Source organism: Pelodiscus sinensis, chromosome 1, assembly GCF_052426305.1.
Source record: "Pelodiscus sinensis isolate ZL-2025 chromosome 1, ASM5242630v1, whole genome shotgun sequence".
In the NCBI taxonomy this organism is placed as follows: Eukaryota; Metazoa; Chordata; order Testudines; family Trionychidae; genus Pelodiscus; species Pelodiscus sinensis.
This window is the reverse complement of record NC_143052.1, coordinates 254,338,516-254,351,037: the sequence shown is the minus strand read 5'-3', so window position 1 is coordinate 254,351,037 and position 12,522 is coordinate 254,338,516. Positions and strand designations below refer to the sequence as shown.

Genomic DNA, 12,522 nt, shown 5'->3' with positions numbered 1-12,522 from the left:
CTGATAACTAGAGTGGATATTGAGCTTTAAAATAAACTGAAATGAAACGCCGTTGGGTACTTTAGAAAAAAAGAAACTGAGTTCTGACCTCGGTTACACATTCGCACTTTAACTGAAATAAATGTGACATTGTATCAGCTATTAGGACTCTTTGCCAGACAACCCCACTATTATAAATTCACATGAGGGAGTATGCAAGGTTTGGGAGTCTTTCCAAAGGCCAGATCTAATGCCAACTGAAGTAGGGCAAAAGACTCCCATTAACCTTAATAGACACTGGATCAGGCTCCCAGGCAGTAAGACAAATTCTCTCCTGATGTAAGTGAGCACAACTCAGTTGGCTTCAGTTGGGGTTCTGTTCATTCACACCAGCAGAGATTTTGGCACAGCACGTCTATTATCTATGTTAGGAACAACAGGAACGTTATAGGAGTAAAACAATATGAGTTAAAAATATATATACTAACCCCATATTTTCTTTCCTTCATATTTTTCTCTATTAGAAAAAAAGAAACAAATTTATGTAAACTGGGTAATAACATTTCTTACGAAGACAATGGAAAACACAAAAATATTAACTTAGTAATAAATGTAATACTCTTAATAAGAAAAATAATCTTAACAATTTATACTGTAAATAATTCAATAGAAGCTTGGTAATGTTCATTATACGTGACATTTTTACAAACAGAATATATGAACAGAGCAAGTACATTTTTCAGACTTCCATGTGTGGCTTTTCATAGTGAGAAAACAATTGTTTCAAAATTAAGTAAAATTGATTTTTTAAATTGCAATTGCAGCTTGGAAGTTATATTTTTTAGTCACATACAATAATTAGTAAACTCTAAGGCTATGTCTACACATGCCCCCTAGGTCAGACTAGGGAGGCAAATGAAGCATACCGAAGTTGCTAATGAAGCTTGATTAGCATTTTCGCAGCTGGTCGCCATTTTAAAATGCCGGTCGCCCGATTTAACTTGCCGCGTGTAGACAAGTTAAATTGGGCGAACAACATTTTAAAATGGCGACCAGCCACGAATATGCTAATCAAGCACGGGATATTTAAATCCTGCACTTCATTAGCAACGTCAGTATGCTTCATTTGCCTCCCTAGTCCGAACTAGGGGGCAAGTATAGACATACCCTCAGATATTTAGGTTCTATACCAAATAAGCGGCATTAACTATATACAAAAACTTAAACAAGGTAAGGGTTTTGGAAATAATTGAAGGTTGTAAACCAGATTAGAATTTTTTTTAAATAGAAAACAAAAAATGAAACAAAATATGAGTATGTACTAAAGCTACCTCTCTATTAAATAGAAACTGACACACAAATTTATTGTTTAATTTTTGTAGAAAGTCTTATTGTAAAAACCAGCTCTGAATAATATTTGCTCTGATGCAGTCTGTATGCTTAGGTGTTTTAATGTATCTACATAGGAAACTATTTATAATATTTGAATTTATTTCAGATCATCCTAGTGTTTGAAGTTTGATTGCCTTTTACTTATCATTTCATAGAGAGAAGTGAAACACTTCTTTAATTGGCAGTTTAACATTTGGTATCATTGTTGGGACACTTAAGCCAGTGCAAAGGTATATGAAATTAAAAACGAGTTCTAAATAAGAAAATGGTATTTTGTATGGACTGAAAACAAATCATTAAAAAATGTTTCAGTCAACAGGGAACAAGTAATAATATTTCATTTAACTAGTAAGATGAGGAGAGCTAAGAAATATACAACAATGTAGGAATGCCATTATTCATACATAGCTCAAATGGAAAAAAATCATGAACAATGCAAGTCAGCATCACACAACTCTAAAGCTTACTGAAACCATGAAACTAGAAGTAAATCTATCACTAATTCAGGTGATATCAAACTATCAAACAGCCCCAAAGCAGTATCCTGCTCCAAATCAAGGCTGCTCTGGGTATGCTACCTTTACAGCTTGCTTTACAGACTGGGCATAAATAAGAAGTGCAGACAAGCAAACGTAATTCAGCTCGATCATTTAGTTCACAGAGCTTGATCCTGCAAGATATTGAGTACTGTGGCTTGATTCTAGCAAAGCACTTATGCATCTGACTAGCTTTAAACATGTGAGTATTCTCACTGACTTGTTTACATTCTTTGCTGGACTGGACTTCTTGTTGCTCAGGGCCCAAAGTGGTTTCACTGCCTCTGCAGATCTCTGAGCATGTTTTCTCAAAGAGAGTTTTGCTGACATATGTGGGGTTCCTGCCATTGCCGATAAAGAAATGTTTATGTGAAAGTGTAATGGACGTCAGCATTTCTCATGTTAAAGTGCAGTATCTTGAAGATAAAGCTGAAGCACAGCAGGGTTATGTACTTTGAAATCCTGGTTTGCAAACTAAACAAAACTGTAACAGATTGTCATTATGAAAGGAAATGCTATTTCTGCTTACTTTAGTAGCATGTGGTCCATAGTTCACCATGTAGATATACACGTGTGCACAGTGTACTACTGACAACAGCAGTGCTGGATACTTAAGGCCCTTTGCTTTCAGTTTAGTCCAATTTTTACTGAAACATTCACAGGTTTTACAAAAAGTATTCTTTTTGTCCCCTGATTTTCACCCTACTTTTGTATCATTCAAGTATATAAAACATAACTTGTGTTATTAGGAAAATACAATACAATGCATGAGATATGTATTATGATAATACATTAGCCTGTGGGTATCTGCAAAGCTGCCTTTTGAAGTAAGACTAGGTATTAGTCTGGACCAGGGGCAGGCAAAATACAGCCCATGGGCTGCATCCAACCTGCCCTAGCAGTGGATCTGATTCCCAGGCTACCCCACTGGGACCCTCAGGCACAGAGCAGCCCCACACCATGTTAAGTGGCTGTCTGCTCCCTGTGGCTCTCTGCTCTAGGCGCCAGGGGAGTCTTTATGCACTGCCCCCACCCTTTCCTCTAGCAAAACCTCTCAGCTTGGAAACCAGCCATTTTGAGCTTGGAAACCAGTCAATGGGAGCTGAGAGATTTTGCTGGGGGAGAGGGGCGGGGGCAATGCATAAAGCCTCCCCCTTCCTTCAGAGAAGAGAGCCACAGGGAGCAGCCAGCCATTTTGAGCAGCCTGGGGATGTGGCAGGTAGTCAGCCTGCCTCAGGATCCTGTAGGGCTGCGGGCTGAGAGCATTTTGCAGCCAGAGCCTGCACCCCAACCCCTTTCTCCCGCAACTACCTACCCCAGATCACCAGCCAATCCCTCTGCACTGCCTTTCCCCCGGTCACAACTCCCTCCCAGACCTTCAGAATCCTCTCCTGCACCCATACCTCCTCCCCAACCCTGCACACCATTCTCCTGCCCCGGATCATCACTCAAACCTTCTGTACCCCTCCTCCATCTGGTCACAACTCCCTCCCACATTATGCACCCCCTTTTATACCCCTTCCCCAGGCAATACTACTCTCCTGCACTCATACCACCTCCTGGACTCTGCACTCCAGTTGCCTGACCTAGGTCACAACTCCCTCTTTTACCCTAACTCCCTCTCAGACCCCACACCCTCTCCTGCACCCCAGTCCCATACCCTAAGCTCCCTTCTGCACCCAATCTCCGTCCCAGACCCCACAACCCCTCCATAGAAAAGTGTGGCCCTTGACCACTTACCAAAATCTTGTACCAAAAGCAGGCAAAAAGGAGTTATGTTGCAGCAAATTATGTGGCCCCCGTTATTAAACGTAAATATTTAGAGGATAATAGTTTTAAGTCTACAACAGTAAAGTGTATGTTAAAATTAAAAGTTTTATTTGGGGATCAGTCACATTGTTTTCTTAAAGTCAGAGCTGGCATTGTGTTTTAAATTCTGTTTTAGTTCTGGAGCAAACCACCTTGATGAACAGAACTCAAAGTATTAATCTACTGAATATTCCCCCCACCCTTCCCTTATTTTTCTGTCCATCAAAAAATGTATTAATATTTTAACAAATTACTCAAATAATACTTGCTTAAAGCAAAAAGATATGAGATAGCTTCAGTGCTTAATTAAAGGATTAAAGGTATCTGGTTATTTACACATGGGTTAATCCTTTGAGAAAAATACACCGTTCAAGCATTTGCTTGGATTGTCCATGAAACATTCAATACCAAGCTGGTCAAAAGTGTTATGGGTTTATTCTCATTCCAAAGCATGAAAATTCCTATCCCCATTAGCATTAATCTGAACAGTCAACTCTAGCTAAATAAGACTAATCCCACCGGGGGGGGGGGGGGGGAGGGGGAGGGGAATGGCCCTGCTTTCGGACCAATGTGCAAAATTTCTAGAATCCCTGGGCCAACTATTAAAATCAGAAACAGCTGTCATGTTCCTACACTCTTACAGCAACTCTCAAACATATTTAAGGCTGAAACAAATTCTTAGGGTGCTTCTACACAGCAGCATTATTTTGGAATAATGGCCAATATTCCAAAATAACAATGCAAGCATCTACACAGCAATTCCATTATTTTGAAATAAATTCAAAATAACAGATGGCTTATTCCAACTTCTGTAAACCTCATTCCGTGAAGAATAACGACTATTCTGAAATAGCTATATTGGAATAGCAGTAGTATGGATACTCCACTGCTGCTATTTTGAGATAGCTCCTCCCCATGGCCATTCAAAGTAATTACTCCCCAGTGCCTCCTGGGGCTCTAAATTGAGGTAGCATGTCCACATTAGGGAAGCCTACCTTGGACTAGTTTTGAAGCTTCCCTGTAGTATAGACATGCTATTTCAAAACAAGCTATTTTGGAGTATTTCTTCCAGAATAGCTTATTCCAAAATAAGTGTGCAGTGTAGACGTACTCTTGGTGAAAATGTATCAAAGGAAGAAGGGAAGGTATTTGGAAACAAGTGTTCACATGCTCTCACATTTTAAATGGGCAGCTCTTCTTAAAAGAATAATATTTGAAGTTACTGAAAATTAATTGATTTTTATAGATATGAAGTGACAATAATTTCTCCCCTAAAATATGAATTAATTTGAATAGGTAAAAATAGTTTTTTGTTGACTATGAAACAACTATTGGATGTACAAATGCTGGGGCAGAGGACTCTGATGTGAAAACATTACTATAATTAAATAAAGTTACTATAACATTAAGATTGCACTGATTGCACAAGACAAAAGTAATACCACACAAATATGAGTGAGTTGGCAGTGCTGTGGAAACCTTTTTGAAAATTTAACTACAAAACCTTAATGTTATCTAACTCTCTCTCTCTTTTTTTTTTCTTTTTTTTTTTTTTTGCAATTTAATTTCTTAATTTTGTAGCCAAGGAGAAATTGTGTTCAGCCCTATTTCTTCTAGGCTTTAACCATGATTCCTGAAACAGAGCTGAACATAGTTTCCCTGGCTCACTTGCAGCTAAATTGTGTTACTGGTTTAGTAACACTGGTGCCAGTTACAGGTAATTTTCATATTGTTGACAAAGGTGCACAACTTTAATTGCTCTAATAATACATATGCAAGGAGTCAATTGCAAGGCAGACTTAATGCCTGCACTCAGTAAGACTGGGGCCCAACAGGCATAATAAGCACTTCTTCCCCTGCCAGGATCAGGATACGTCTAGACTGCGATGGTTTTCCGGATACCAGAGGTCCAGGGAACACTTTTGTTCTTCTGGGTTTTTTTGCAGAAGAGCAGACACACTCTTTCAGAAACCCCGTCTTCCTTGTTCCACGAGGAAGAAGGGATCTTCTGAAAAGGTTTTTTCCCAAAATTTGGCCCAGTGTAAATGGGCCAAATTTTGGAAAAGCCTCTTCCAGGGGGGAAAAAACGGAAAAAGGTGTAGTCTAGACATACCCTCAGAAAGCTGAGGAGGTCAGATTAATGACTTGCTTCCTGAGAACTGCTCTCCAATCCTTTATTTAAATTTCTTGGAGTCTCAAGGCCCAAATGCACTTTGAGTTGCAAAGATGGAATGACTACAAAAACACAACATGGCGGGGGCGGGGGAGAGGAGTTATGGGGAGAGCTTTCAGGTTAAGAGACAGCAGATAAATAACTTTTTATGAAAAACACCTACTGCTCGAATTACATATGCAAACACAGGGCTTTACTTCTAAAGCAGGGGTGGAGAATCCAAGGACTGGGGGCTGCATGCCCCTGGTTTGCCTGGATCTGGCCCCCAAGGCTTCAGGTTTCCCTCAGCATTGGGGAGACCCTCAGCATTGCTCCAGAACCCCACTGTCCCTCCATGATGCTGAAGCATACAAAATCTAACTAGCCTGACCCCCCTAGGTTCTGGTGTGTGAGCGCAATGTGGGGAATTTCTTTCTCCTCAGTCAGGGGCCACATCAGCAAGAGGGTTTGGTTTTTTTTAGTGTTGTTTTTTTTCTTATCACTTGTGTCTGGCCCTCAACTGATTTTTCTGTGGGGCAGCGGCCCCCCGACCCAAAAAAGTTTCTTCACCCCTGTCCTAAAGGAAACTATATTTTCTGAGATTTTCCACTGTACAAGCTCAAGTACTTAATTTTCAAACTTTAATTTTTTCATGTTTAATAAAACACTCATTTAGTACTATTTACATGCCAAGATTCAACATTCATGTGTTTATATTTCTCTTTTTTTATATGAAAGAGCAATTTTGTTTGTTTTAAAAATTTCACCTAAATAACTGAAAATAAGTTGTTCAAGTTGTCTTTAGAAAACTATCTTTAGTCAGAAAGAAAGATGATCTGGAAAGGTGACATTTTCAGAAAGTTACAAGGCATGTGGAAAAAAAGGGTCATGACAAATGAACCTGCAATCTTTGTTATTGTGTCTGATTCAGTCAATGCTATATGAATAGTAAAAACAAAACAACAACAACAAAAACAGGATTACAATTAGATTAGTTAAATATTACTGGTTTAGGAGTGCATATTCTTTAAGCAGATTTCAATATAATTTGTAAAGTTGGGGTGTCTGAATTTCATGCTTCTCTAAACACCCTTTTGTTTTGTGAAATCTTTTCAGATCCATTTGCAGCTAATATATGACTGTGACAAAGTAAGTGATATTTTCCTTATTTGGTGATTACATTTAATTTGGCAACAAGAGGTAATTATGATTAAGAACAAAAATGTAATCTTTCATCCTAATACCAATCTAAGGGTTGCTACAGCAGTTGATGATGTACATTATTGTAATGAACTAGCTAAATTATGTAAAAATTGTCTAAAACATTATAAAACTATGTCCTTTAATTTTCCCTATGGACTCCAAACTTTGCAATATACTAATATGCAAAATAATGAACTATTCTGAACTTACTAACATATTTATAATACCTAAACACAAGCTGTTGCAATTAGAGCCAGAACCCTCACACATACATCTTGGGGAGAGGGAAGGATTGCTCAGATTCCCGATTATTTTAGTTCAGGTGTGTGGTTAGGTTAGGGTACCACACTCATCTATAGCGGATGTACTCGGGATGTTCTGGGCTAGGTAATAAAAACAAAAAGAAGCTATCAATTTAAATCCTCAGAAAGATTCTCTCTCTGATTTGCACAGTACAGGTTAGCTGCGATTTGAACTATCTTCGTTATTAATCTGTAGCTCCCTTCCTTCGCATCCTGTTTTATGTTTCTATTCATTTTTCCTGCGGATTGTGTTGTATTAGTTCCGAAAGGGACTGGTCACGGAAAGAAAGCTTAGCCCCGCCACTCCAAATGGAACAGCTGCCATGGCACTGAGACAAGACCCCCAGTCTAGCGAGCTTCACTCCAACACCAGCCTTCCGTGGGAGCCCGGCTCGGTGCCCCCAAGTTGCACCCAGAGCTGTCCCACGTCCAGCCTCAGGAGCGTCGGACGGACCAAACCAGCTGGGGGAAAGCGAGGAAGCAGCACAGCGGGCCCAAGGGGTTTCCTCGGGCTACCCTGCCCCGGCTGCTGCCCCGTGCAGCAGCGCCCCCGGGGAAGGTGGGCACCTTGGGGCTGCCCCGCTGGTGGCCGTGGCCCGAGAGCAGCAGGTGAAGCTGCGGCCGGAGCTGCGCTTTGCAGGGCGCGCGGGCTCCAGAGCAGCAGGAACCCAGCCGGGCTCCCCCGCGCACTTGCTGCCCGCTGCGCGCGAGAAGGAAATGCTGGAGAATAAACCCCGCGTGGGGGAGGCGCAACCAGACACCGGATCCCCAGCAGAGCCCTGCAGCCCCTACACCTCTCCCCCCCCCCGCAGAGCCCTGCAGCCCCTACCACCGCCCCCCCCCGCAGAGCCCTGCAGCCCCTACCACCGCCCCCCCCCCCGCAGAGCCCTGCAGCCCCTACACCTCTCCCCCCCCCCGCAGAGCCCTGCAGCCCCTACCACCGCCCCCCCCCCCCCGCAGAGCCCTGCAGCTCCTACCCCCAAAACCAGCACACACACCCCCGAACAGAGCCCCGGAGCCCCTCCCCCAGCAAAGCCCTGTCGCCCCCCAAACCGGCACCCCCCGAACAGAGCTGCCTTCCAAAGCCCGAGTCTAACTTTAGGTCTTTCTGCCCCCGTAAACCTTCCACCGCAGAGCCTCCAGCCCTCCTCCTCTAGTCCCAGCACCTTCCTCCTCCTTCAGGTCTGTGGGACTCCGGCCCCCACCACGTACCCATTGGGGCTCTGCTGTTGTTCCTGACTGGGCAAGTCCGGTGCGCGTTGGGAAGGAGAGGATGGCGAGGGCTTCTCTTTAAACGTGCTCACCTTGGCCGGGCGCCAAGCCCTACCCAGTCACCTGAGCAGGAGCCGTGTCCCTCCTCAGCAGCTTGCCAAGGCGGCAGGAGTCACTTGGAGCCTCGGCGAGGGGACAGGTCTATGCACCAGACCGGTGTGGAAACCCTGAGGAAAGAGACAAGTTTTGACTGTGCCTTGCTCTGTCCCTGCAGGGCAGTTCCTGGGGCGGGAGGGAGGTGGAGAGCAGAGGTTAGGGCCTTACTGAAATTAGGTAAAACCAATATTTTAAGGGTAGGGAATGACCCCAGGGGGTGGGGTGGGGGGAAGGAAGGCGGGAAAGGAGGAATGAAAAGTAGCCCTAGCGGTAATGAGAGAGATGGGGACAGGGCAATGTGAGAGACCATAGAGAGAGGGAACGAACGGGACAGAATATAAAGCTATCTGCAGGGAGGGCGAAGAGAAATGATGGGGAGGAGGGGGAAATGGATAGAGCCAAGGACAGGTTGAAATGTGGAGGCAGTAGGAGGGGGTGGGGAAATTATTGCCACAGAGCAAGAAGAAAGGAAGAGAGATAAGGAGGGTGTATGTGGAAAGGGAGTGTAGGGTAGAGTTGGGGAGACAGACAAAGGAAGTGGGGGATTCAAATGTAAAAGAATAGTGAGAGAGAAAAGAGGGGGGAACAGCAGCCTTACAAAACACAATCAGAGAGAGAAAGTGGTACAGTAATACCTTTTATTGGATTAACTTCTGTTGGTGGAAGAGATAAAGTGTGTTTAGGCAAGGGAATAGGTCTGACTCTTCAAGTCTGGCAAAAGTCAGACTATTTCCATCCTAAACAAGGGCTCCATGTACCTTAAAAATGTCTCTCTTCCACCAACAGTTGTTGGTCCAGTAAAATATATTAACTCAGCCACCTTGTCTCTCTTGCATACTGGGACCAACATGGCTTCAACAACACTACAAACAAAATCTGTCTCGAAGGAACAGGAGAGAGGAACAATTTTAGGTGTGCCAGATAAAAACCTCTAAACCTTTTTCATGGAATAAACACAAATTTGAGTGAAAACACTGACACTAAAAACATTTGGCAAGAAAATAAGAAAAAAGAATTGGCTGGCAAAAGGAAGAACAAACATGGGAGTTTGTAAGTAGTCATTCTTTTTAATTTATGGAACATTTACTGTCAAATGTACATATGCGCACACTCTCAATGACATACATTAGAATTTCTTTACTGTGCTTGTTGGTTGGCTACTGGGGCCTAGTCTACACTACCATGGGTTGTCAACCTAAGTTACATAACTGCAAGTCAAAGTACTTAACTCTAACTCACCTCAGCATCTTCACTGTGGTAAATCTACAGCTGATGCTCTCCCATCAACAATGCCTACACTTCTCATTCTGGTGGAGAACCACATTCAACACGAGAGTGCTTGAAGATTGATTTATCACATCTACACTATATGTGAAAAACTGACACCCCCTACCCCCTCTGAATCAGTCGTTGCCCATAGATCTGCTGCATAGTGAAGACCTGGGACCATCAACCTGACCAGTTTTGAAATTAGAACTAGAAAATGTTACATGTGTATTTGAATAGATTATGCTTTAGTTTGACAACAGAAACCAGTTCATGTCAGAATATCTTTTTGCTATTTTTAATCTTTTAAAAAGTTATTGCTCTTCCTGCCCTTTATTTTTGTCCTTTTTGACTCAGCTAACATTTCATTATCATTACTCCGCCTGAAACAGCTTAGACAGTTGGCCACAATCCTTCTAGTCTTTCTCTTCCAGCATCTATCTTCACTTTTTAAAGATTAAACCATGAAGTGTGAATAATGAAGTATGAGAACTAATGGCCAGTCTTCAAAAACCTTAATTTAACAAAATAGTACCATAACCATACTCCACAAGTAACACTTTTTTACTTTGACTTACTTGAGGTGGACAGTACTATTAAAATTAGTTGGGGTATCACAATCTTGCTATAATTAGAGACCTCAGGCTAGGAAGGCAGAGAGATTGCTTTTTGTTCTAGTATTACTTTATCATGGTTAAGATGGCACCAGAGATTAATTTATGAGTTTTTTTCCTAATCTTCTCCTCTTTCCCAAGTGTTAACTTCTTCACTTCTGTAATCTGTTTCCTCTGATATGAGGCATATATATACTATGGCCAAGATTTCTGGTGCCTCAATTTAGGGAAACCCAATATGAGCTGTTTGAAAGAGACCTGATTTTCACAAAGTGCTTATTACACAAGTGAAAACACTTCAAAGTGTTTTCACTTTGGCCACCTGAAATCTAAGGCACTTCTGAAAATCATGGCCATTTAAAACATTAATCTTTTTCTCAATAGAAAAATGAACATTGTTAATTAAGAACATAAGTACTTCTTCATAAAATACAAGCCAGAACTCATAGCCAGCAGATGTTGTAAAGGCCAAAACTACACCAGAGTTAGAAAAGGAATTAAGAAAGTTCAAGGAGGATAGGTCCTTCAGTGGCTATTAGCCCAGATGGTCAGAGATGCAATTCATGCTCTGGCTGTCCTTAGTTTCTGACTATCAGAAGCTGGGAATGGACAATAGGGGATTGATCACTCAATCGTTCTTTTTTCCCCCCATTCCCTCTGAAGAACCTGGCAGGGCCTCTGTCAGAATTTAGGATACTGGGCTAGGAGGACTACTGGTCAGACCTAAGAAGGCTGTTCTCATGAAAAAGGCACAAAAAAAACCCGTTAACTTGCTTGACACTAATTTAGTTTCCTGGCACTCAAAAATATCTATGGGAATTTGTAGTGGGCTAATGTCTTTGAGCATTGACCAGAAGAATAATGAAAACATGTCTGTGGCTGCTGATGTTTGTTGACTCTAACAATGACAGATCTGTAGGTACAATTTGCTGTTGTGAGTTACCGATGTTTCTATAGCTCAGTATATAAACTGCTAGTTAGTTTTAAAGGCAGCAGATCAACATGGAATCTGTGGAAATGTTTAGTACAGAAAAATATGCTATCCTGATGTGCACTGCAAAGTCATATACAAAAGATAATACACTGACATCATCCTAGAACAGTGGTCCCCAACCATTTGAAGTTACCGGGCGCCAGGGAGTGTGGCTGTTCGCCCGCCGGGCGCCCGGGGGCGGCCCCCACCATAGCTGCATGCCTGGGGGCGGGGCCCCCCCCATAGCCACGCGCCCGGGGCCGGTGCCCTCTGCAAGCACCGCGCACCTGGCGCTCCCCCTCGCAAGCGCCGTGCGCCTGGGGCCGGCGCTCCCCCCGCCAAGCGCCGCGTGCCCAGGGCTGGCGCTACCCCCCCCAAGCACCGCGCGTCCGGGGACGGCACCCCCTGCAAGCGCCGCGTGCCCAGAGCACGGGCAGCCAATCCACGGCGCTCCCGGGGCCGGTGCTCACCGTGCGCCATGTGCCCAGGGCCGGCTCCGGCACCATGCATGTGCCACGTGCCCGGGGCCAGGCCAGCTCCGAGCACTTGGGCACACACAAATGCCCCGTGTTGGGGACCACGGTCCTAGAAGATGAGAAGGATTTTTAAAAAAATCATGTGCTTAAGTTACTAGCAAGAGTAGAGTCACTGAACTGTGGAGCTAGCATGGGGAACAGGCAGGTGAAGCAATATATGACTGCTCTCAAACTCTGAAGGTGCTTAGGAGGATTACAGAAACAGACCATTGGGACATTATTTTGTGCTAGAGCAGTGTTTCTTAAACTGTGTTCTGTGGCACACCGGTATGCCATGGAGAACAGAGTTCAAAATGGCCACCCTTAAAGGAGCAGGCGACTTTTTTTTTTTTTCTCAACAAAAAAATCCTTAGTTTTCTGCATAAAAAATAATTATTGTTTGGTGTTCCTTG

The 12,522-nt window shown here is 43.1% G+C and overlaps 1 protein-coding gene across 1 annotated transcript in view; it reads right to left on the bottom strand.

Moving 5' to 3' along the window:
• SLC15A1 (solute carrier family 15 member 1) overlaps positions 1-8,691 on the bottom strand; it is a 54,398-nt gene extending 45,707 nt beyond the window's left edge. Inside the window, exons 1-2 of the mRNA XM_006128130.5 lie at positions 8,586-8,691; positions 468-496 (exon numbers count right to left, since the gene is read on the bottom strand). Coding sequence (XP_006128192.1) covers positions 468-496; positions 8,586-8,589 — 33 coding nt within the window. The 5' untranslated portion in view covers positions 8,590-8,691. The remainder of the gene's footprint in view (positions 1-467; positions 497-8,585) is intronic.
• Positions 8,692-12,522: the final 3,831 nt, after the last annotated feature.